This window comes from Manacus candei, unplaced genomic scaffold, assembly GCF_025592945.1.
Source record: "Manacus candei isolate 608988 ecotype Guabito, Panama unplaced genomic scaffold, ASM2559294v1 h1tg000069l, whole genome shotgun sequence".
Classification (NCBI taxonomy): Eukaryota; Metazoa; Chordata; class Aves; order Passeriformes; family Pipridae; genus Manacus; species Manacus candei.
In genome coordinates, this window is record NW_026138117.1 from 4167733 (window position 1) to 4193807 (window position 26075).

General features: G+C 39.8%; 1 protein-coding gene across 3 annotated transcripts in view; it reads right to left on the reverse strand.

Annotated features, from left to right (window-relative positions):
* AFF3 (ALF transcription elongation factor 3) overlaps nt 1-26075 on the reverse strand; it is a 333159-nt gene that overhangs the window by 253038 nt on the left and 54046 nt on the right. For all 3 annotated transcript variants that reach the window (XR_007907616.1, XM_051806789.1, XM_051806788.1), the window contains exon 3: nt 23490-24335. Coding sequence is in view for 2 of the 3 variants with exons in the window: in XM_051806789.1 (XP_051662749.1) it covers nt 23490-24335 (846 nt within the window). In the remaining variant the exon portion in view is untranslated. The remainder of the gene's footprint in view (nt 1-23489; nt 24336-26075) is intronic.

A 26075-nucleotide genomic window follows, 5' to 3' on the forward strand; every position in this document is an offset into this window, starting at 1 on the left:
TGTTGAGTATAGGGCATCTTCTTCTCTTATACTGGCTAACAGACTGTAAGTTACGAGACAGCAGGAAGTGACATTTATAATACATCTTTGCTCCTTCTAGATGACATGATGTGAAAATAGAGGAGATGTGGTCTTCTCATTGAGGCAGAGAAAAGGTTTGAAGATTTTGCAGCCTCAAGTGCTTTGAGACGCTATGCATTGATCCAAATGCAGTATCAGACTTCTGTTTTTATATAGAATATATTTGAAAATATTTGCCAACACAAAAGTAAATGTTTTTTATGTAATAAGGAAAAGGCATAAGAATCGGAACAGACAGCATCCCCAACAAGATGCCTTTTAAGAAAATTTTGTCACTCTGAAGTGTGATTACTTGAAGTATTATTATAGTGTGATTTCACAGTGTAATTAGTATCATATGCACCTCTTCTACTAAAGTACCCTCTGTAACATATGCTGAAGTCATAAGCCATAATTCACTGTACTCAATTTTGCATTTACTGTGTCAGCAAATTTCAGTGACATAATGCTACAGAGCAACATTTCTGTATATTTATTACTGTAACCATGATAGTAAAGTGCGAAGACACCTTGCTAAAACCTATAACCTCTTGTAAATGGTACTTTTTTGAGAGGAAAAAAATCCACTAAGTGAATAATATGCAATTCACAGCTACAGGCTCAGTGACTACTGTTCAAAACTACAGTAGTTATTTAGGTATGCAATATGCTTGGCACAGCAGCAGTAGAAAACAGACAGAGAAAACGAGGCATTTATTTGACTTACCAGACATGTACATGTAAGCTAACTGCTCTACATTCCCTTGTTGGTTGATGGAGAGGTTTACATGCTTTCAAGGATTTCTCTTATTCTAAATGGACATTTGGGAAGGTCAGACTAATTGCATCTAAAAGCAGTCTATTTATTGCAACTGAGTGCAACTGGAGCCGTGAGTCACTAGTTCACATGACCACATCTGTATTACAGACATCTAATGGCAGAACCACACAGAAGACATGAAATGGTTAAAACAAAAAGTCAGAGAAGACAAATTTTAAATTTCCACTTTAGTGGAAAATTGAGACCTTCCTCACTTCTCCAGTAACTTCATTATGACTCTTGCTTTCCTCCCAACTATACTTCTCATGAAAACATGCATGTGATATAGACAAAAGTCCCAAACCTCCTTTTTATATTCCATCAACAACAGCACCTGGGTTTCCTGACAGGAGACGAAATACCTTTCTAAAGAAAGTCATGCTCAAAGAAAAATATGGGAAACCACAGAGATTCATAGTTGCATTCTAACATACAGGCTAATGGGAACAATATATACGGCTCAAAAGGATAAAACTGGCCATGACCAGGCATCTTGGAAAGCTCAGAAAAATAGTAAACTAGGAGTCTGTAAATTCTAAGAGAAGATATTTATTCCAGTGAGGATGCGCTGCTGTCATCCACCATGAAGGTGGCTGCACTGGCAGCAGACAGGCAGTGGTACCGCTGGTGAGCCCTACGGTATGCTTTGCCCATCACTATATAAAGCACTGTGTCTTCCTGCCTACCTACTACACATGCATACCATTCCAGTTCCTTGCTGGAATCGACTGCATAATCCTCTTTCTGCCTTTTTTTTTTTTTTTTTTAAGTAAACAACTACTTGTGGACAAGATTTCTGATGATTCTCCCGTGGTATCCATGCCCATGTTCTTATTCTGACCATCAATTCTTATTATGACCATCTCCATGACATAGAAGCATATTCTTCTACTGAGAAACAATCTATACTTACAGATGTACTACTTCAGAGAGCTTAACTTTGAGATAACCTTTGTTTGTAAGTAAGGTATAGTTTACCTGCATTGTCTCATTTTCTCATGATCTTGTGTTTCTTTTAGCTATATGCAAGACTCCAAGGTTAAAAGTGAAAGAGGAAAAGTTGAATTGTAGAAAATAAACGGAGAATCCTTATCTTAAGAGAAGAGCTGTACAATCCGTTGAACTCTTTCTGTTTGTGGAAACAGAAAAAAATTGCTTCTCTCAATAAAGAATGGCAAATTTTGCACATTCTTTCAAGACCTATTCCAGCTCTCACTGTATTCTGGGGCTATTTTCACTGGTTTCAGTCATGCCAGATAAGGCATCAAAAAGTTAACCAAAAGAGGAGCAGGGCTGAAATCTGTTTAAATTTAGTGTTGCCTAGATCAGAAGAAAAACAAGGCATAAAATATTGGTGTGGAAACAATCCAGTGTGAAACAGACTATTAGTCTGTGATTGTAGGGAGACAATAAATGTTGCATTCAGCAGGCTTTTAGCACAGAAGTTTTAGTATCAATAACTTATGTCTTCTCTTTATTCTGTTTTCATTTCAACTGCAATTTTTAGCCAATTTTTCATTATGCTATGAAGCATTCTTGGTCGTTTTCTCTGTTGATTTGCAACAGCATTGCCTCGTTAACAAATTACTGTAAGAGACTGTGTACTCAAAAAGGAGGCTTTTTATCATCCTTTTATAATCTTCACACTCTTTCTCTTCCTTGCTACTACCAAAATATTGAGGAAATAGAGTATTAAACTGTCTGGAATTTACAAACTTCAGTTATGTACTGGGCTCATATATGGAAATGAAATAATTGAGAAAGGAAAAATAAGCTTCCAAAGTGTTTATCAATTCATTATATTAATGCCATCTGTCCCACAGCTATGATGTCAGACTTCTTTTTCCTTCTTCATTAAGGCATAGTTCGTTTACACAAACTGCTGCTTAAGATACTTGCTGGAACACTTAACAGCTCCCTCATTTATTTGGTACTTTTATAGGACTCTTGTGCTGGAGCAGAGGTACAACAGCTTGCAATGCAGGAAAAGAAAAGATAAAACTACCCTGCTGTGCAGATTTAGTCAATTTTCACTGGCTCTCACACAGAAAACAAATTGCAACCCCTCACAAAGAGTTCTCTCTCTGCACTGGCAGCCCTGACAAATGCAGACAAAAATGAGTAAATCAGGCAAGTTCACATCAGGAGGAAAAAAATGGCTACTGCTCCAACAGCTGCTATCATAATTAAGAACAGATTTCATCACTAAACTCTTGCTGGTTGTATCTGCAGCAAAACAAATACACAGATGTGGCACATTTGCATACCAAAAAATGTGTGCCATGTAGCTGAAACAAATTTGCTTTTTCAGCTCTTAAATATTCACTTTTTAATATGAAACAATGGGGGTGGTTTGCATGCTAATCCTCTGTCTTTGCTCATCAAACCCATTCAATCGGTATATGAAATATAATGCAACATAATACCTATTAAGTCCACATTTCAGTCATGCAATCCAATACCAAAACTTCCTATCATGTCCAAGAAGATACAATCTTGAATTGCTTTCTGAACCATCCTCAGGCACTTCTATTTGCAAGTGGCATGCCTTAAAAGGAAGATAAAAAGGGGAAATATGAGAATTACTTCTCTTAATCATGACATGCACAAAATTTATTGCCCTTTCATTTATCCACATATTTTCAAAGGTCACCTAGCATCATCTAGTAGAGAAGAAATGCAACCCTTTCAAACTAAAAAGGGTATAGCATCATGCCCTGTGAAAGCAGAGTGTTATTATTAATGCAACAGTGACCGAACCCCCACAACTTCAGCATGTCCATTAGAAGTTTCATGCAGTATCTCGAGAGCCTCTTAACAACAGAATGACACTCTAGCTTCTCTTGTCCTCACTCCAAAAATAGATCTTTCTTAGCTATGGCTATTTCATAGCTAAATAACCTAGCTGGTTTTACGCAAACTGTCATAACATTTTTTTTAAATTGTTTCCTGTCTGTAAATCTGTGATAATTAAGGAAAGAATGTGATTATCAAGGTCCATAGACTGTTTAAAGAGCAAATCTGCAGATCTGCTGGTAACTCGAAGAACAGTTTCGCCTTAGAAGTATTTTAAGCCATTCAGTCATGCAACTATGCTTTCCTTAGTGAATACATTTGTTCAATTTAAATCCCTCTGTAGAATTAATTTGTTTATTTTAAGTACTGTGCAGAATTAGATGATTAAGTTGGAGCACAGTTATTTTTCAGACAGACTGATCAAAGAAGCCTGAATACAGCTCTTACTGTAGGTACTCAAACCTCCGTGTCCTCAGTCCTCTTCCTCTGGTACTCATTTCAGAAGCTGATTTGCTCTGTATTACAGGCACTGGGATTTAAAATCTGCACGTTTTAGAGATACACACCTTTACATGGAGGGGTTGGGACTTGTAAAGAGTTCCTGCAGATATCTGCGTGGGCATCTTCACATGCTTACAAAAGGAGGTTATTGCTTGAGAACCAGTTTCTGGAGAATGGACACCTTTATAAGGCAAATAATTAATGCCACTGCATCATCAGTGCTATTTCACAGAAGTATATAACTAGCTGCAAATGGTAAATGTCAAGATTTTAACAGCAAAACAGCAAGCAAAGAATTCAAATGAAATCTCCATTAATAACGAAGGGGCTACACAGCCAGGAGAGCAGAGTGGTGCTGATATGTACGCTTTTTTACCATGTACATCTTGTTTGTGTTTTGCAGGAAGGGCCTCCAGACAATACAAGAAATTCCCTTTAATCTTCCAGCTGTGTTACCACACTCACCCAGTGTGGCAACACTGATGAGGCAATTTGTGCACCCCCCAGATAGCACAGGAGTGCTTTCTATTGCTGTTCTTTCCGTACAGAGAGCTCTTCCCATGCTCTTCACAGAGTGTGGGAGATACCCCTGAGGAGGAGGTAACACTACCAGAAACCGAACCCAGGTCTCCTGAACCTAACCAGTACTGCAACTCTTTCCTCTTGCAGGAGGAACCAATCCTTTTCTTTCTTGATTTACCTGTCCATTAGCAAGGGACATGAGAGGCGCCACTTGGAAGCATCTATGATGCCAACACTGAATCTTACATGCTGATAATCTTATGTACCCTTAAAGTAAGTGGGCATCAAACTTGATGCCCACGTGCACAAACAGCTGATTCTGCATCTGCAACTTTGTGTGCACAGAAAAAGGAGGCCAAATTAGGACTTCTGCAATCAAGGCTGAATGTGTTCCGTAAGCAAAATTCTTAGGCATATTAGAATAAGTCCTGAGTCTGAACCATGAAATACCTTTGCAATGAAACTTGTTGGCCTGATGTCTTAAAAACACAATTTTCCAGATCTGTACATAACTTTAGTATTTGTTCTTTCATAACAATGTTTTCATCTTGAAGAGTAGCTCTTGAAAACTGGTTCTTAAAAAGGAAAAATTAAGGGTTTTTCCCAACTTAACAGCGAACAACATGTAACAATAAACAAGTAACTCCTGGATTTTGGGGAGAAAACAATATCAAAAAGACCTACTATGTGAATCAACTATGTTTTTGCGTATCTCTTAGCTGTAAATTTGCAGTGAAGCGACACAGGAATAACAGCAAGAAGCCCGTTTTTGTGCACATCTGGATTCTGTTTTGGTTATCGCGTCCTCATTCCTGTTTGTCTGGCAGATGTTGTGTGTACATTTTTAAGATGAGTTTGCAGAGGTTTCCAAGGGAACTCAGGGTCTTGGTTTCTTTTTTTTCCCCCTCCTAGTCTGTGGTTCACTTTATCATAAAGGTAATATCAGTCAAATGTTCAACCCTTTTCCAGCTCCTTTTCTTTTTTAGGTAGTAAAAAAGATAGAAGAAGTAGCAAGCAATCAGAAAGTGTAGCAAAGGCTATATAATCAGTGAATTTCCTTTCCTTTATGGATTTAAAATTATTAATTTCTTAGGAACCAGTAATCTCTGCAAAGCTTTCTCCTTGCAGCACTTAAGTACAGTGTTTTTCGTTACATTAGAGCAAACAGGATTCACCCAAAATAGTGGATTGGTTTTAATAGCAGAAGTCAGACAACTGAGCACAGCTCCAAGACACTCGTATAACTATTCCCTGATGCATGCTTCATCAACAGTAGTCAGGGAATTACTTTGTTTTTGAAGGACACAAACTCAGGGATTTGGGATATGTACAGTATAGATCTATTATTCCAACGCTGTTTGCATGGAAGTCAATGAAAGCTTAGTTCACAACTTACTTATAAACTAAAATCCTCAAGTTCTTAAAAATGTTAGTATGTCTAAACTGTTTATCAGTGCCAAGTTTGTTTTGTTGACATGCAAATAATTAAAGACCGAGGTGGAGGTATGGGTTAGTCTAATCTGGACATTTTTGTCAGGTCTCATAATTTATATGCATTTTGAAATCCGAAACAAATATTTGATTGCCAGTTATTGGGTCGGAGGTAGCCTTTAGTCGCCAGGTATTGTTGTTATAATAGAAAAATGATAGCATTAGTTTAATGTATTGTAATAGCACAGGGTAATGATCCTTAGCTCAGTAGTACTGAAATACCTTGACAACAGCAGTTGAAGTCAATGGGAGCATTGCAAGTGCATATAAAAGTGCAGTCTGCAGACCATTAGGCATAATTTCATCATGTCTTTATTGGAATAAAAATTGCACTTAAGCTTCTGCTGTTGTGTTGGCAATTTAGAAACACTCTATTTGCATACGTGAATTTTACAAAGACCCTCTGTTAAAGTAGAGATTAAACTACTGTTAGGGTGTGTGGACCCTGGGAACTTACTTGTGTCTGGTAAGAGACCAGCAAGTAAAGAGGTAAATGCCCAGTGTTGGTGGCATGAGATCAATTTATACCTACAGAGGCCGTGGTCCCCGTTACCTAGAAATGAAACATACCTACACTTTGAGGTGATCTAGATACCATCTTTTCAATCTTAGCACTGACACCCTAACAGAGCAGAGACGTTTAAAGAAATCTGCTTCCCCTTGAACAATTCCCCAGGTCTATTAGGGAAGAAAGGAGGCCTACAGACAAGCAGCCCCCCTGCAAACCACACGTCTAAGGGTACGCTATGCGCTAACTCACGTATTCATGGGTTTGCACAAGGTTTAAAAACAGATACAGCTCTGCTAAGAAAAGTCTCCAAGCTATCACGTAACAGTTTACCACAGCCTTGACTGCACAGGGAACGTGCCACCTGCTTGTTAACAGCAGAGGTTGCAGACATCCCTGGGAATTCCCAGCTGGACACTGAGAAGCAGCCTGACTCATCTCCAAGGGCAGGTTGTGGCTGCCACCGGACAGCCCTGTACAGCCCTCCTTTCCACAGAAACCCGTTTATGTGGCTGTGGACTGATGTAGCCTCTGACCCAACTCTTGGTTTCCAAAAGCAACACAAGCTCTGAAGCTTGCCATCCCTTTCCTGGTGTTTCATTTTTTTGGAAATGTTGTTTTATTTTTTTACTGGAAATAAAAAAAGCCAGAGAAAAATTTAAGTAATTTACCATTTTTCTGAAGCCTAGGGAGAAATAATGGCTGCTAATGTACTAGCTGACTTCTGTGAGAGGTAGGAAAGAGAACACCATCCTAAAAAGTCTTAACAAAAAATGTGGCTTCAGAGAAAAAAATCTTAACAAAATGTTTTGCATTACCAAATGCTAAGAAGACAAAAAAAATTCCTCTGGAAAATAGTCTCATGCCAATGTCAAAATCATGACAAGACAAATAAAAGAAAATTAGGCAAAAGTAAAAAGAAAAGGCTTAGCTTTGTGTGGTCTTTGGAGGATAGAGAAGATAATTGTCAACATCTTTATCATCGGGACACCAGCTATTTCTACCAGGTAAAAAGACAGGCCCAGTGACCCCAGACTGGAATATAGCATGAGGCCATTATGCATGTCCCCATTACTCGGTGGAACTACTTTCCATTTTTGTCTTTCAGTAACACACTTGGGATTGTTTAACGCCTTGTGCCTTGAATCTCAGCCAAATGATGCCAGCAGCCGGGAGTCACCAGAGCCTGGCCAACAATGCACGGCACCTGTAGCATTGCCAGCCTTTGCCGACTTGCTGTAAGCTGTGTTCAGCAAGCAACTACAATTTCCAAGTCTGACATTAGCTTGGGAACAACTGCATGCTCTGTGCAATGGGTCAATTTTATTTAGGGGGAAAAAAAAGATAAACTCACACCAAAGCTCTTCCTGGTTGATCTTTCCAAAGTAAAAAAAAATCCACCAGGAAAGGGTTGTCCAAGCTCCTGAGCTGGCTGCATAGTGCTACTGCAATTCTCTCATCCCATATATGAGGACAAAACCAACTAAATGCTATCAGAGGGCTGCCAGCTCCATGCACAGAAAGTCAAAAGCAGGCTTGATTACATAGGAAGGCATCAGTTTGTTCTCACATTCACAGTATGTCATAGCAGTGGGGAGAAAATGGTAATTAGTGTGAGCTCCACATCATTTGGTTTAGCACAGCTTACTCAACCCAAATGTCTTCATTTATTTTCTCCTCCTGTAAGGCCTCCGGCTCACACTGGTGGTGCCCCTCCTGTCTTACTCTGCACAGCTGCTCTATTCCTTTCAACGGATCTCACCAATGTACCAGAGCCATTCAGACAAATTCCTTCAATGTCCTGTCCTTTTCTCAGACAGAAGTGTCCTTTCAGCTCCAAAGAGTGTCCTCCATTATCATTAAAGGAAATGCAGCGAGTCCTAACTACCTCTCGCCCCTTTGGAGCCCTTTTGCCAGTCTGCCTTCTCCAGCAAGTAGAGTACCAGACAAATGCCTCCTGTAACAGCCAGGCTGTGCTTTCAGCTTCACCTTCTCCATCCCCTCCTTCTTACCTCACTCTTCCTCCCTAGTGTGGTCTTTGCTCACCCTATTAAGACTTCCTCCTCCCAGACACCATCTATGTTTTTCCATCTGGGTACTTCTCTCAGCATTGTCCCTATCTCCTTTCTTCAGGTGCGATAGGTTAATTTACTTTCCAGGCTTCTGTTAACCTTTCCTCTGCCTTTCCAGGGCTGATAGGCTCTATCACAGGATACCTCTCGCTGTGCGCTTGTACAGCACCTTGCATAATGAATCCCGACCTCAAGCTTTTCAAAAACATTATCAGGAATTCAAGCTTCTTGTTAAACCCAACAAAAAAAATCACACCACTGTACATTTGCTGAAGAATAAGCAGGAAAGGAAGAATACACAGACCTGACCTGTCCTCATGCCTCTTTGCACCATCCTGCAGTTTCCCTCTATTCTGTGCATTTAACCCTCAGTTGCAATAATGCACCTCAAAAGCCTACCTTAATCAAGACAGTCTAATTTTTAATCTGAGCATATCACGGTTTAATCAAAAAAATTTTGTGTGTGCCTACTACTTGTTATTTAATCTGTGAAATCCAGCCTGTAAAACCTGTTGGTGTAGAGATAAGCACTTTATTTAATATCCAATTAAATGTGGTCACCAGAGAAATCACAGCTTATGCAACTTTATCAGAAAAAGATTAATCTATTTCAGGCTTAACCCAAAATGTCATAAAAGAACTCATGAATTTAGATAGGAATCCACTTATTATCCAAAGACATTTTCCTATTGAGTAAGAACAGTCTAAATTGCTGCCTATATTTATACTTGGTTAAATCAAATTTCTGTACTCAGTAGCTGTCATTGATTTTTAGGACAATTATCAAACAAAAATGATGAACAAACTGCAGGAACATTGCAGAGTCTTTTTCAACCCCACAGTAATCATTAGAAAAAGCACAGCCTGCTCATTGATAATGCTTTAATGGCTCACAGGGTGACATCACCACATTCAAATGATAGTCACACCCAGAAGGGAGAAAATTTTTTTTGTAAGCATTACAATTTACCATTTTAAAGTTAATTGTATTTTGCTTGGTGGTTAAAAACACACAGACCATACTGAAGTTACTTTTTTCATATTATGTGATCATTCCCAAAACTATGATTTTAAATAAGGAGGCAAATAGTTGAATTTATTTCTTTAAATTAAGCAGACTTTCTTGCCTGTCTAGAAACTGATATTGTTCAGTTCATTAGCTGAATTTCCCACAGGGCCTGAAAAGGGACATTCCATTTCTATGCTGTTTGATTCGTCTAGCTGACTTATTTTTAAAAAGTGTTCTATATTGAAATTATGGAATAATAATTATTTGGTTTCATCTTTCCACATTAATTATTACCTTTAGTAAGATGTGTATTTCATAAATAGTACAAAAAACTTGTTTGCAAAAAAAAAAAGTGTACAGGTGTATCAGCAGATGTAGCAGAGCTGCTGTTAGCTGCTGGGGCACAGCTATTTTGATTTCTGTCTGCCAGGTCAGCCTGCGGGCAAAGAGTTCAAGTGCAATGGCTAAAAATCAGTATTAAACAGAGATGCTTAATGGCCTACTTAAAATGAGTTCAGTGATCCAGCCTCACTCCACTGAGTGCAAAAATACCTATCTGTAGTCAGTGCATAAAACGTATCATTTAAAAAAGCTACAAGAGTGTAACTCACACCTGCTTACAGCAAATTTGCTAAACTGTATCTCCCACTCTGCTCTGTAAATTCTTTCATGGTACTCTAGAGATATGGAGTTAATTTGCTAAGTTTGGCATGAATGTCAATTTAGTACAAATTTTGCAAAAAAGGAGAGGATGATTTACATGGACACCATCTTTCTGTCACTGAATGGCAAATCTAACCTTCACGGAAGAGGCGGTGGATGTCCATTAGTCAGCCTTGCTCTGAATACACAAACATTCAGTCTAAAGAAAACAGCAGCTTTATTTTGAGAGCCAAGCTCATAGACAAGAAAATGGGAGTGCCAAATGCAATCCAGTCCATTTCGAGAGAAATTAATGAGGCCTGCATTTGGGTCTATTTAAGAACAGATGAGAACCCTGCCTGGGCACCACACCTGAGAAGGCAAGAGAAGGTGGGGACTGCTTATTATACTGGTACTTTGCCAACTCCACAGGCCCCTAGATGATGGCAGCAGCTCCCAGAGTCAAGACGTCTGTCCCAGATCTTGTCTGGCCATAGAACCTGCAGGGAGCCACCAGCCCTCCCTGCCCAAGCTCACTCAGCTACAAAGGCTTCGCTCAGCAGAGCTCTGCCAGGAAGTGGCAGCAGAAGGATTTGCTTCTCTGTGGACCTTCAAAGATTTGTGGCAGGTACTTTCTAGTTGAACTTCCTCTGTGTCAGCTCTTCATCCCGTGCTCTTTATATAGCAGCAATTAGCATATCTGAGAAATCCCCATTTGGCATGTTTTATGGTCTCTTCTCTGTATTGAGATAGTTCTGTAAGTTATGAGCAGAGATATGCCATAATTCCTAATGTACGACTGTCAGGAAATCACTCACATAGATTTATTCACTGAACAGTTGGTGAAGAAACTGATTCTGAACAGGGAGCTAGAAACTTTAATTACAAGAGAGAAAAAAATTACTCAAACACCTCAGACTGGTCAAGAAGCTCCTCTGATGCTCTAAAGATATGTCCTGAATTTAATAGATTAATGCAGCATAGTGTTTCTGAATTCAAATGCCAACTGCTGGCACCAATTGTTTTTCTGTATTACTATTGTTAACTTTCTTCAAAGTAATAATGATTACAAAAAACAACCACAAGCATGACAGCTGCACTTCTGGAACAAAACAAAGGAAGACTGAAGAAAAAAGACCATCTTCCCTCAAGCAATATCGTCTTGACCAAAGGAAGTTCGTACAATGTAGAAAAACAATATTCCTCCCTGTCAAACCCTGGTCTTGCTACCACTTAATGCAATGGCAAAACCCCTATTAATTTCTAGTGGAGGATGTGCAGTGAATAACTCAGATGCAAGTGGTAAAACGTAAGTGACATAACCACTCAGAAACTGTCCCTGTCTGAAAGCGACCTAAATGATAGGAAGAAATACAACGAGAAACATTAATTCAGAATTTAGTAAGAAGCCTTTACTTATGCTTCTGTGTTAACTTCCATTTCCAGCACAAAGCTATGGCAGAGTTTCATGAGCCACTCTGCAATGTGGCAAGTTGTAGCACAAACATCAAAACAAAGAACTGGGGGTTCGGTCTCTGCAGTTTTGCACTCTGCTTTGACATCAATTCACCCCGGTTGTTCTTGCTCTGGGCCTGTGGCCAGCCACAGGTTTGTCCAGCCTTGGTCTGGGGATGGAATAAGGCGTACAATCCGGGTGTGTCATTCCGTCCTCTACCCCAGCCTACCACATTATTTTCCATCTGATCCCTCAACCTATATCAGCAAATGGGGCCAAAAGAAGTTGGCCTGTTCTGCCAGCAGCACCATCATAGAAAGTGACCCCATCCACCTTCACTCCAGCTAATCCCTCTGTAACCAGATTTAAAATATTCTTTTCACAGATGTCATTAATGCTTATGAAGAGCTTTGAAATTCCTGAATGCAATAAATTACAGTAGTAGAAAATAAAAATAATTTTTATTTATTGATGAGAATGCAACTGGGTGTTATCAGGAGCACTAATCCCTTTGGGGAGGTAGGGGGGGAGAGAGGAAGGACTTGCTGTGTTTCAGAAAATGTCAGTTCTGTGTAGAGGCTGTTCACAGACTTTTAGCACACCCTGTGTGAGTGTGACGTTTCACCCCTTCCACCTCCCACTGAAGCTACATCTACACACAAGCCCAGATTTGTGCCTATTGTGATACTGCTTATGGGGGAAAAGAAGGGTAATGCGCTTTCCTCCTGAGACAGTGATTCACATATGTGAAGGTGGTGATGCCCACTGTCTAAATTTTTCTTCTTATGGGAGAGGATAAGCTTCTTTAGAAACAACCACTGTCATGCAGTTTGATTCTTTTTTCAGGGATGTACTCTGCATGTAGGGCCATTCCTACTTGGGAGCAGGAACAGCATGGGAAGGATGGGTGTTTCCTAAGGCTTCCTCATGGGAACAAACACACTACAGAAAAACAATAAAGTTTTGGTTCCTGCTTAGCCATCTCTAAGCTACTGAAAGATCTTTCATGCAGACTTTACCATAAATTACGACTGCTACTCATGGTATTTTTCAAACTGTCTCACATTGCACTTGGTCGTCCTATGAGGACAAACATTTAGACCGTGACTAACTCCTTTTTGGTGGGTTTCCCAAATGAATAATTTCATTCTTTCCTCTTCTGACTCCCACATAGTTTTGTTCTCAGACTCCTCCACAGTTATGGAGCTCAGTTCATTGTTATGTCCTCTCTATCTATGTATTTTTAACTTTTCCTGCAGGCTAAACATTGACAATTTGGTCCAAGGAAGACTATTCATTTTCTGCTAATGGTATTTTTTCCAACTGTCACATTGCACTTGGTCCCCCATCCCATGCCTTTTTTCTAGACAGCATACTTCTGTTCTGGACTACTACTTCCATGAAATCAGAAATTACCCAGCTAATATGTTTTACTGTATCGGATGTCTCTGATAATATGTTTTCTTTTATCAGATGTCCCTAGGATTGTAATTAAAATTGGAAAAGGCCTCTTGGAAAATATTGCAGAACTGCCAAATCATGGCCATTTTATATATGTTATATTAATACTGGCTTTGATTGCATTTTTAATCAATAATCTCACAGCTGTCTTCCCCTTTTCTACTTCAGGTCTCAAAGCTGCAGCAGTCACATAAAGTTGTACCTGCCTCTGTATCTGACCGCAGTTGTGCAACTAGCTTTAAATAAATGCAAAATTAGATTAGCATTATGCTGCTGGTATTTGAATACTAATAATGTCTAGCATGTGCAAGAAAAAAAATCACCCACAACATCTCATTTCAAAATAGTTGCAAAGAGAGTGTCTTCCATCCCATCTCTCCTTAAACATCTGTTAGCCATAAGAGTTAAAAAGAAATACTCTTGATTTTCCTTTCTTTCTAGCTATACAAGCTTAGCCTACAGCCACTTGCAGTAAATGCAGAGGAATACAAATAGCAATTTTTGGTTTGGGGGGAAAATGCTGGTTCTCAGTACTCCTGACCGTGCTGCTCACTGGCTTGAATGATTTTTGTGTATTTATCTTCTTAATAAAACATGGTGTAAAGCCACTTCATACTGAGCCTCCACCGCTCAGAGAAACATGCTGGTGGGGAAGGAGGAAAGTGGACATGTATGAGTGAATTTGGGAAAGGAAATGCTTAACCTAAATTGTGTAAGAAACAACCTCAGCCTTTCTGGCATGCTGGTTTTGACACATGAAGTAAAAAAGGTACCATATTTCAGAACATGCGACTGTTATATATAAAATACAATTAAAGAGATTTGGAACTAAATGAATATGTAATGTACACATTTCTTTACAGATGCATTTTTCTCCAGACAGTCCGGTGCCTGCTTTAATTTGGAAGCTATCCATTTTCATATAAAGTTAACCAAGAGTGACAGGAAATCAGACGCCTACGTTATTTATCTTTTCTGAACTTAAAAAAAAAAAAAAGCCTTCTGTTAATTACTTTTCTAGGAAGCTATTTTGTGATACCACAGGGATAGATCTTCAGATAGATTCAGAAGTGCTACAGAAATGACAACTTTACGACACATAGTGTGAATAAAGTATGTTACATGCAGATATTTAAGGGTATATTTGTCTTCATTTACTGTTAAGTGAATATGTGACCAAAAATAAAGATTTTAACTGCTTCTGGCCTGGCTGGATGCATTTACAACAATTACTGGAGATCTGACCTCTTTGACCTTATACATCAAGTGGCACATATACATTATTTATTTAGCTGGAATTTAACAGTGATCTGTGAAGCTCGCTTTATTTTCCTTTGGTTCTCTTGCTCATCAGTCACACCTGACCCGAGTGAGTATGTTCAGTGGTGACACTTTCATGTCATTCTGATTCATGAAGACTGGGAAACTACAGAACAAAGCAGTTAAATAATTTTCATTGTTGCTTTTTTTTAAAAATATTCTAAACTACCTCGCAGATTTCTGTGAAGACAAAGAGTAGACAGAAATGCCCTACCTTGCTATAATTAGTGGAAAGGAGAATGTGAGTTGGCATTAATATAACTGCCCTGCAGGAGCAACAAGGGCTTGGACTCCACACCTGACTGCGCACTGATACAATGCTCCAGTGCTGTGCAGTGTGAGGTCTGGGAAACAGAGTGCATCTAAGTATTTCTCCAGTAATCTGAAGTCCACAGCAAGGCCACCCTGTCTCTCTCTCTGTACCCTAACCCTTTCTAAGTGCTCTTCTGTTCAAGGAGCCATGAAGCAGATGGGGAGAAGATGCTCAGCTGCAACCTTCCACTGAGGACAGCTTCTCGTGTTGGCTGCAGTACCATGCCGCAGCATGCAGCTCCTGCAGCCGTGTCCAGAAAGGACTGCTTTCTCCAACTGCTGAATACCCTTACAGGCCTGGGAGCAATCCATGCTAATGAGGGCAAAGGTGGAAAAGTGATAACAGTATCTTCTCAGGCACATTTCACAAACGATGTCTGTTAGACTGCTTTGCTTCTGGTTGGGAGGATTTTTATTACATGCAGTTATCATCATAAGGACTACAACGGATTAAAAAAAAATCAGACAAAATGTACCATTAAAATCTGGTTTTTTTAATTCCAGAAATCTTATTTCCTTCATCAATAACTTTAGTGCTTACTACAAGGAACTAAAAAAGCAATTATACATGGTTGTGGACATTTTTATGCATTCACTCTTGTATCAGCTCCAGAGCTGATTCATAAACCAAACTATCCACTCTGGGGGGTTAAAACAAAAAGGCATGATGAATAAACATTTCTCACAATGAATCATATTCATACATCAATCAAGCTATCCTTGCCCCAAAAGTGGTTGCTTTTCAACTTTTGAAAAGATGGAAAGGTCAGTTTTATCAAAGGGAGTATCCGACTTATGAAAGATCCCAATGAACTGAATTGAAATATTTTTTTCCGTAATTAGAAAGCAGCAACCTCAGAGAAAACTTGCAAAACAGCAGGTGCAAAGATTAAGGAATTCTCTTGACAATCGTAAGTTTACATTCTATTTCAAGATATTTTTCTTTGATCATAGTCATCCTACCAATGAAAAACAAATAGGAACAAGAGATTCACCATAATCAGTCCATACAGAAAAGTTTAGAGGCTATGATTCTATTAAATTCTTTATTTTGAAAAACCTATGGATAAGTTTAGCTAGTGTTTTCCAAGAAAAAAATATACTGACAATTAATTCAAAAGAGAAACTTGTTTCACTGAGGGTAGAAACAGTATGGAGCTCTAAAAGTAAAGGCATCTAAACAGGATTTTCCCTCTACAAGAGCTGCCATGGAAGAATAACCAGAGAGATTAGGCCCACTGTGTTCACTGGAGCTGCCTGCACACAGAGTTGTTGTGTGCCTCAGTGACTGCAGAATGCGAGAAAGGCAAAGGCTTGAGTCACAACTTGAAAACTATACCAAAAAAACATTCCTTCACATTGTGGTCTCCACTGTGTTCGTTAAGAGCGTTTCCAACACTACTCTATTTAATACACTCTTTCTTTGCAGTTCTACTCTGTTGAATTCTCCTACATAAAAACAGGCAGTAATGCACAGCCCTCCCACAGACACACTCGAAGGTCCTGAATAACTCACAACTAGCAGGGATCTTTGCACCACACTGCTCTTGTTATGCAGTTCTTCCTGTTTAACATGGAAAAACATCCTTTATTTGTGGGGAAGGTCAGTGCTACCATTACAGGGATGAATTGATCTGTGTCTTCTTGTAAACGCAGCTTGCTAACTCGTTCCCATGAACATCTGGGAAAGAAAACATCTACAACTGGCTCATACTTACAAGTACTCGAGTGCTGTGATTGCTAACTGGCTTCTCAAGCACTGCAAGTTCTTCAACGAAGTCGATAAATGGTAGAGGAGTATCAACACACTTAATTCTGAGCTTATGTCTCCAGCCTCTTTGGGCACATCCTGAAACGCTGCCGGAAGAAGTCTGGACCGTTTTGCTAATGCATTCAATCTCTCCCTCCCTTTTGGTCTAAAAGCATCTTCAATTACTTTTATTTTCATTTCTGCCTTTCTGGGACCGAAATGAACAGCCTGGGAAGTAGAAAAGAAAAACCTGGATTCAGCTCTTATTCCTGCAACAGTTCAACAGGACCTGTTGGAGCCAGAGGGATGTGGCATTGGGCCTCTGAGGAAAAGCACTTAGTTCTCCTCTAAACCCTTTTCCTTCCTCCTGAGACACTGTTGCACCTCTACTGACCCATAGATCCAGGTATGTGGTAATTCCAGAGGAAGCATGCACTGATAATGAGTATCTTCCCTCTTTAGTTTACTCTGGACCTTCTGTTAGCAAGTAAGATATAGCAGCACTTGTTTTTTTCACACATGAACTTCCACTTTAAATTTTAAACTGGAATGGAACTGCTTATTATATGTGCTATGCACCAAAGCTCTTCTTAAAAGAGACTGATTTTGAAAAAATTACCAACATTAAGGCCAAATGTTGAAGACCTTTTTCAGATGGAGGAAAAAGTTGTAGGGTGTCTTTGCTTTCCATTAATATGTGGGGACAGAGCTGAGAGGAAAAAAAAAGATTGCAGATTTAAAGGACACTTGCTAGCGCGTGTGCCAGATACTGATAGCTATATATAGCCCCTTGAAGGAGAATGACTGCAGAGAGTATCTTATCCAGGCAAATAGGAATTTGCCTGAGTAAGATCAGGGTAAAAATGAAAAGAAAAAAACAAACTCAACATTTAATCTATTGTGCATTTCTGCTGCAGAAGAAGTTGTGTAAGTACTCCGTGAAGTGAAATAAGAACACGTCCTCACGATGACCTTATCTACATTTCACATAAATGTGCTCCCAAATTTAACAAAACCAAATCTTTCTTTTTTACCATTAGACTGATAGTCATTCCTGAATACAACCTCTATTTCCTTGTTCTATAACCCTTAAGAGAAGTAAGTAAAGGACAATAGGTAAGGCTTCTTCAATGTAATAAAAAAGCAGCATGCAGCCTCTAAAATGAAATTTGAAAACAGAACTCAAATATAAAGAACATGATTTACCATTCTAGGTTTTTCTTACTGTTTCACTCAAGAACATTTTAGAAAAAAGAGGCACTTGATTTCTCTGCCTTTTTTCCTCTATACCCTCGTATCAAATTTCTCTTCCCTTTTATCCAATACAGTGGGTACCTAAGCAATGCAATTTATAAGTAGTTTAAAATGTGAAATAGCAGTACTTGAGATGATGAGCTATCATTTCTACCGAGCAGTATCATAATTTTGGAAGGACCAGGAGGTTGGGTATGGATTCTAATTAACACTGATGTACCTTGGTCCTAAAGATTAAATTCCCAAATGAGTAACTGCTACCTTTCTACACACGTCTATCCAAATTATTCTCATTACAACAATTAAAAAAATTTATAAGCTTCAGCCTGTGTCAAGGTATTGAAGGCTTTCCAAAACTGATTAAGAATATTATATGAGGTATCGAACTGCATTAAAAATCAACCTTTTTCATGTATTGAAAAGTAATGGTCTATAATTTGTATTCAACTGATTTTATTGCCAGTGAATAATAACTGTACTGCAGCCAACTCTGTGCCCTGTTTCTCTGAAAACCTCATGGGATATACAGAAGAGGAGTTTGTATCCTGCTGAAGACACACACACTTTGTATGATACTTCTTATTCTCCAGTTCTTACAGGGAGGCTTAACTTGGTTTCATTATGTATTTATTTTTCCATTGAAGGTTCCTTCAAACTGGTAAACACAAATGAAAGTGCACAGGTATCACAGAATCATAGAATGGTTTGGTTTGGAAGGGACCTTAAAGATCATCTAGAATCATGCCCCTTGCCATGGGTAGGGACTCCTTCCACTAGACCAGGCTGCTCAAAGCCCCATCCAACCTGACTTTGAACAATTCCAGGGATGGGGCATCCACAGTTTCTCTGGGCGACCTGTTCAAGTGCCTCGCCACTCTCACAGTGAAGAATTACTTTCTTATATCTAATCTAATCCCACCCTCTTTCATCTTAAAGTCATTACCCCTTGTCCTATCACTACATGCCCTTGTACAAAGTCTCTCCAGTTGTCTTGTGGGTTACCCCTTTAGGCACTGGAAGATGCTAAAAGGAGTCCCCAGATCCTTCTCTTCTCCAGGTTGAACAGTCTCAACTCTCTCAGCCCATCTTCATATGAGAGGTGTTCCAGCCCTGTGATCATGTCTGTGTCGCTTCTCTGGACTTGCTCCAACAGGTTCACATCCTTATGTTGGGGGCCCCAGAGCTGGACTGGGGTACTTACAAAAGTACCCCAGGTGGGTTCTTACAAAAGCAGAGTATAGAGGGAGTATTAGATATACTGACAGATTCTGGAAAGTACTATAAGCTAAACATACGTGCACGGAAACAGAGGACTCAACTTGGATGCATTAGTAAGTGGATTTGTAAACCAGAAGATTTGCAACAATATATTCTTATTCCCTCATTTTCTCTGTGGATCTTGAAATTGCCCAAAGTCACACGATGTTCAAATTAAAACTGAAACATCACACAGAAGTGCTCATCACTTCATGTGCCCCTACTCTGCAAGAGTTGGGGAAATGGTCATTTCTTTCCATTCACTTCTCTACTTGATCAGGCTCAATAGCTTCTCCCCTGCCCCTTGCCCCCTCCAATTTTTCCTCTTTTTAATCTGCTTCCCCTCTTTGCAACTTTTCTTCTTACAGCCTTCTGCAGCTTAGTTTTCAGTTCAGTTAGGCAGCTGCAGAACTTTTCTAGGCTAAGTTGAAAACCATAGGCTTTGGACCATGGTATCACTATGAACACATTTTAAGAGCTGAAAGTAAAAAAAAACTGTGTAATGACAAAATTAGACACGCAGACAGAAAGCAAAGGCTTTATTATAAAAGTGGCCCAGAGGGTGGTGATCAGTAGTGCAAACCCCTGGAGCCCAATCCCCACAGCCAATACCAGGGCCGATACCGTTTAACGCCTTCAGTAATGGCATGTATGATGGAGCAGAGTGTACCCTCAGCATGCCTGGAGATGGTACAAAACTGGGAAGAGTGACTGACAGGACCTTCTGGTGAAGGTTGTGCTGCCTTCCAGAGGGACACTGGCAGGCTGAAGAAATGGGTTGACATCAACTTCAAGAAGTTCAACAAGGGAAAACATAAGTTCCTGAATAGGGGAGGAATAACCCCAGCACCAGTACAGGCCAGGGGCTGACTGGCTGGACATGAACTCTTCAGCAAAGGACCTGGGGGTTCTGGTGGACAACAAGGTGACCAGGAGCCAGAAACACCTCACAGTGCTGCCTACACTAACCCCTAGAGCACACTAACTGCCCTACCTAGCCCATTGCAGCCACTCACTCTTTATTTTAGCAGACAAAAAGCTTCATTTCACCATCGGCATTCCAGATACCCTACCCCCAAGCTCCCTGCCCCTGTCCTTCTTCCTATATTCTCCTGGCTGATCTTAGGCAGCTTTCTGCCACTCTCATTTCTGTCTCCATGTAGCTTCCAGGCGCTGCTGCAGCCTACTTGTCAGCCTGCTTTCCCTCATGATCATCCTATATGGCATTGCTACTCTTTCCACAGCCACTACGGATACAAGGTCTTTCCTGGTCAACACCCTTAGCCTCACCCTGAAAAACAGAAGCCTCATCTTGCCTGCAAATATTCACAGGATCATGACAGCTTTTGTGCTGAAAGCAGCTTAAAACTTCTCTCCCTAATAGAGGATGGTGAACATTTGAAGAAAATTTATGAGTTTAAAAGCAGAAATTTAAGAGGATGATGGATAAAGCAACACCAACTGAAAAAACTTTCAGTTTTGGTCAATGTATGAGTCAGCAGTGCCCCAGCAGCCAGGAGGGTCAGTCATGTCCTGGGGAGCATCAGGCAAAGCTGGTTGAGGGAAGTGATTGCCCTGCTCTGCTCTGCACTGGTGCAGCCTCATCTTGAATATTGTGGCAGTTTTAGGTGCCACAATATAAGAAAGACATTAATCTATTAGAGAGTGTCCGAAGGAGGGCAGTGAAGATGGTGAAGGGTCTTGAGGGGAAGCCGTATGAGGAGCAGCTGAAGTCACTTGGTCTGTTCATCCTGGAGAAGAGGAGACTGAGGGGAGACCTCATTGCAGTCTACAACTTTCTTGTGAGGGGAAGAGAGGGGGCAGACACTGATCTCTTCTCTGTGGTGGCCGGTGACAGGACCCAAGGGGAATGGCCTGAAGTTGTGTCAGGGAAGGTTTTGGTTGGATATTAGAAAGAGGGTGTCTGCTGGAACAGGCTCCCCAGGGAAGTGGTCACAGCACTAGAGTTCAAGAAGTGTTTGGATGATACTCTCGGGCACATGGTGTGATTCTTGGGGATGGTTCTGTGCAGGGCTAAGAGTTGGACTCGATGATCCTTTTGGGTCCCCTCCAACCCGGCATATTCTGTGATATTCTGTGAACATTTCTCCCTGTAGCAATACCAGTGGGTTACCAATTTCAACTTATGCCACTTGGGATTGAAAAAGGTAGAACAAAGTAAACATCAGGGTAAAGGAAAAAAGCTGGCCAGTTTTATCACCAGGACTCTCAGCTCTCTTGACATTGTCTTGCATTGATCTTGCAGATCTAAATATTGTCTTTCATTAGCTCCAGTTTCAAACCCCAACACCTATAGTACCTACTATTTGTCTTCTTAGTAATTTGTCCATAATTTTTCATAATATTTATTTTTAACCTACTATACAATGGCTTTTGTCCACCTCCTTCAAATTCTGTTAAATGTTTATTTTATGTTATCAAATACTGTTTTATTAATACTGCATCATATAAAATCTGTGAGAAGTTGGCGATACTTTAGTGGTTACTCTGCAGTCCACTCTCTCCTACCATAATCTACATTGCCATCAGTATCTAAACAAGTTTAAAGCTATCTCAAATATGTCTACATGTCTAGAAACTGCAGTATAAACTTACTGTTATGCATCAGCATGGATTACATACAACAAATGAAATCTTTCTTTCCTGAGGTAGGTGAATTTGAATGCAAATGGTAAATCCTGAATTTCAGACAAAAAAATGATTGCCTATCAAAACTACTTTCCAAACTAGTCCTTAGAGCATTGCATACATGTAAAGGGGGAAAATGCAAAAGAGCCAGATATTTGCCACAGGCATCCTTAATTCTAACAATATTTCCCACTTGCACATAGAAACACAAGCCTGAAAGATGCAATAATAGCTAAATGGATATTAGTATCTGCAATTACCTGATCTATCTGCACAATTACAGCAGTTTGTGAATGTAAATTTGTGTATGAAATCTGGCTTAAGAGGCTAAACAACCCCTTTTTCCGGAACAACATATCACCTATGTGCTGTTTGGAACTGATGGAATTTTCACTTATAGAAAAACCACAGAAGTAATTGCTTCCAGAGAGATTTCTCTCCCAAACCAAACCGAAGGGGGAATACAATAGTCAACTCCATTTCTGAAAAATGGGCATTAAGAGGCCAGAGAACTCTTTCAAAAATTAGATTTCCCTCTCATTTAACAATGCCAGAAACAAAATTTCAAGACTAAAAACATATCAAGACACACCATAGCTGTCAAGTAAGAGTAAACAATCACTGTGTCTTCTCTGAGAAAGTCACAGAGATTCAGTCAAATAGTCTTTTAGTCCTATAAATACTATGAATTTTTAAAGTCATGGGAGTGCTACCAATTTGCATAAGAGGATGATGAGACCATCTTTGAAATGGCATACAGGCCTCTGAATACACCCCTGGAAAAAAAAAAATCACCCTTTATTCTGCCAAAATCGATCATTTCCTCCCCATCCAAAAAGACCAAACAGAAAATCACAGTCAAAGTGATAAAGCAAAATGTCCTACTGGCATAAAATGAATGTAAAATAAATGAATGTAAAGCAGAAATCTTTCATATTTACTGCTGGTAACAGAAATGTTGTCTAGAAGCTTCTTCAGACACTTTCTCATACTTGTAGCATGGGTCAACCCACTACACCGGGTTTCTACAGATGGCAATTCCTTAAGAAGCAAACCTCAGTCTTCTCACAGATTGGAATGAAACATAAACTATGAACTAAAAGGAGAGTTTCCTTGCTGTATTCTCATCTACTCCACAAATTTCATAATGTTTTTCACAAATTTCATATTATATAAGTAATTTTTTTAGATTGTGAAACTACTTTGACATCAAGGGTAGCAGAACTACTCCTAATCACATGCACTTCATTTCATCTTTGCCACAGAGAAATAAGTCAATGAACAGTAAGAAGCAATATACCTGTCTAGAAAAAGAAAATCCAGATTTCATATGTGGACACTCAGAAAAAAATCAGTGAAATAACATATACTACTAGAAAATGTGCCTTTGTAGAAGTGTTATGGTCCTGATGACAGCAAGATCCTGATGACACTGTTGAGATATATTTAAATTACTGTGAGACTTCTACTTGCAATTTACTATGTCAATTTTACCAAAAAATTTCAACATGCAAACTAATATGTTAAAAATGTGTAAAAGAAACAGGTGCAATAAGGCATCATCCATCCATCTACAGGGGTATGTCATAAGAAGTATAAAAACACTTACTTCTTCTTGCTTAGGAATGTTGAACTTGGCTATCTTTGACTTGGGCCTGGCCGAATCAGGTTTGTTGGAAGGCACTCCCCTATATGATTTGGTCGTCTCTGCTGGTAACTTCAGCTTTGGAGACTCATCAGGAGCCTGGTCTTGACCATCCATTGGCCTTACATAAGCTGTTGGTTTCTGCTGACCGAGACTGGGCTTTGAAGCAAGAGAGGGTGGGAAGTTTTGGACGCAGTGCCCACCACCATGCTTTGCTGGCCTCTCTTGTGCTTGAGTTCCTCCTTCTGAGCTACAACTGAGCTTTGCTGGCTGCTGCACTCTACTGATGTTATCTCCTAACGTGGCCCTCAGTGAGCTTTGCTGGGCAGTATTGGAGGAGGAGGAAGAGGAGGAGGAGGAGGAGGAGGAGGAGGAGGAAGTGGAGGAAGAGGAGGTGGGACTCGATGCATAGCGTTTTAGTTTCTCCAGATTGGATTTTTGGTTCGCCAACTTGAAGTCACCCTTGTGTGACTCCAGCGACCGGTGTCCATGTTTGCTCACTCTCTGCTGGCCATCTGAAGCGGCATTACGCCCAGTCTTCTGCCAGCCCATCGTGGTACTTTTGCTCTGCTGGGCAGCTAGGGATGATGGTTTGGAAGAAGTAGTGCTCGAAATGGGAGGAGGAGGTGGCAGTCTTGAGTCTGCAATAAAATGGTCATCAGGCTTGGGGAGAGACGTCTGAGGAACCCCAGGTTTTGGAACCCCAACGAGATGGCTCTGGTTTGATCGGTCAGTTAACAAGTCTTTCATTTCATCATAGTTGCCCAACGTATTCTGGATGCGATTGGAAAGCTCATCCCCCTTGTTAGTCTGCAAAACAAAAATTGAGTGTTCTGCAACAGTCAATGTAAGAAAACAAAGTTCCCTGCATGATTCTGCTGAAATCCTTACTGAAGTAGCACTGCCTTATTCAGCAGTAGCGTTGAGGGATGAAATCGAAAATCCTTATTGTCTCTGAAGACACTTGTCAACATCTTAAATCTACCCTGAACTGGAAAAGCTATAAAGGGCCTTAGAGTATATAAAAAAAGAAATCTATCACTGATATCATGCCGTACTTAAAGTATATTACCTGGAAACTGGAAAATTTATTATTGCAACTACACAGAATGGTTTGGATTAAATCTGACCATGATAAAACTTTTCCTATAGCTCAACGCAAGCTCTCCTTCAGCCATGAATGAAAACACTGCATTCCCAATTTCCTTCTCTGCCTGCCTAAGTTTTCATAACCATCTGGGAAGCCACACAATGTCCCATGCAAGCACTGAACAAATTCATCAATCTAAGCCAGCCAACTGCTATAAGGTGACTTGAAAACAGTTTGTGGGAAATGAGAAAAGTACAGATGATTATGTCCCTTCTTTGAAAATGCTCTGACAGGATGCTCATTCCAGGGCACTCTCTTCTTTTAAAGAAGAAGTAAACAGAACGCCCACCAAGTTTTTCACATTGCTCAGTGTTTGCTGTGAGTAGCAAAGGGAACACAGACACTCTTCCTACCCTTTAAGATTAATTATTGTCTTAAAAATAACCCATTTACTTCCTGACTGAAAAGGCAGAAGCTTCACAAAGAAATAAAACAAGTAAATAAAACATACTGGAAAAGATTGAAGACTCCTGCTTTAAAAAGCCACTGTAAGGAAAAGAGTGTATCATTAGCATTTATGCAGTAGGGATTTTTCTGAACCCTGCCAAGATTCAGGCGTGTGATGTCCTTTACTTTACATTTTCAGAGGAAGACAGTAATGAGGTAGTGCAATTCTCCTTTCTCTCTTCTAGACATAGAGTCTGAATGGGAAAACTCCTAGTGGTTTCAGAAGGCCAAGCTTTCATCTTGAGACTCTCTGTTTTAGAGGAAAACAAAAAGAAGGAGAAAGAAGGGAGAAAAAGGGACTGGAGAAGATCCCCCTAAAGTTATGTTAAAAAATACGAAAGATGTAGCGACCACATCAGTTACTCTAGAAAACTGGAATATGTAAGGGAAGGTATGTAAGGCTAACACCCAGTTTGGAACAATGCTTTTTTAAGGTCTCCTAGTAGGAAAGATAAACCCAAGCAAAAACACCCCGTAAATGAGTGTTGTGATTGCCAAATGCAAATTTTCAGAGGACTACAGTGGAAGTATTCTTAAGTCAAACAGTAGAAGCAGTCCTGTTTTGCTTGAAACTTTTGCCCTCAAAGTTCAAGGACACTACCTTGTAACTATGTAAAATATATCCCAGCTAGCTTTCTGATATATATTTGTTACTGTGCTAATAGACCTGAATATGTATCAAAAATATATATTGAAGGAGAGTGGGAAGGGAAAAACTCAAAAGTGTTGCATCCAAAACTTTGCTTTTCAAACTTGGAATAAGATGGCTCAACCACTACAGCCTGATCTTCCCTCTGCACATACAGCTGTTACTATCATAAAGACAACAACCTACTATGGAGAGAACTATGAAGCATTAATTCACAGACAGCAAGTGATTTAAAAAAGGGTGTTCCTTACTTCACAGGAATCACATCAATATCCTAAAGAAGAGGAAACTATTAATGGGGCTT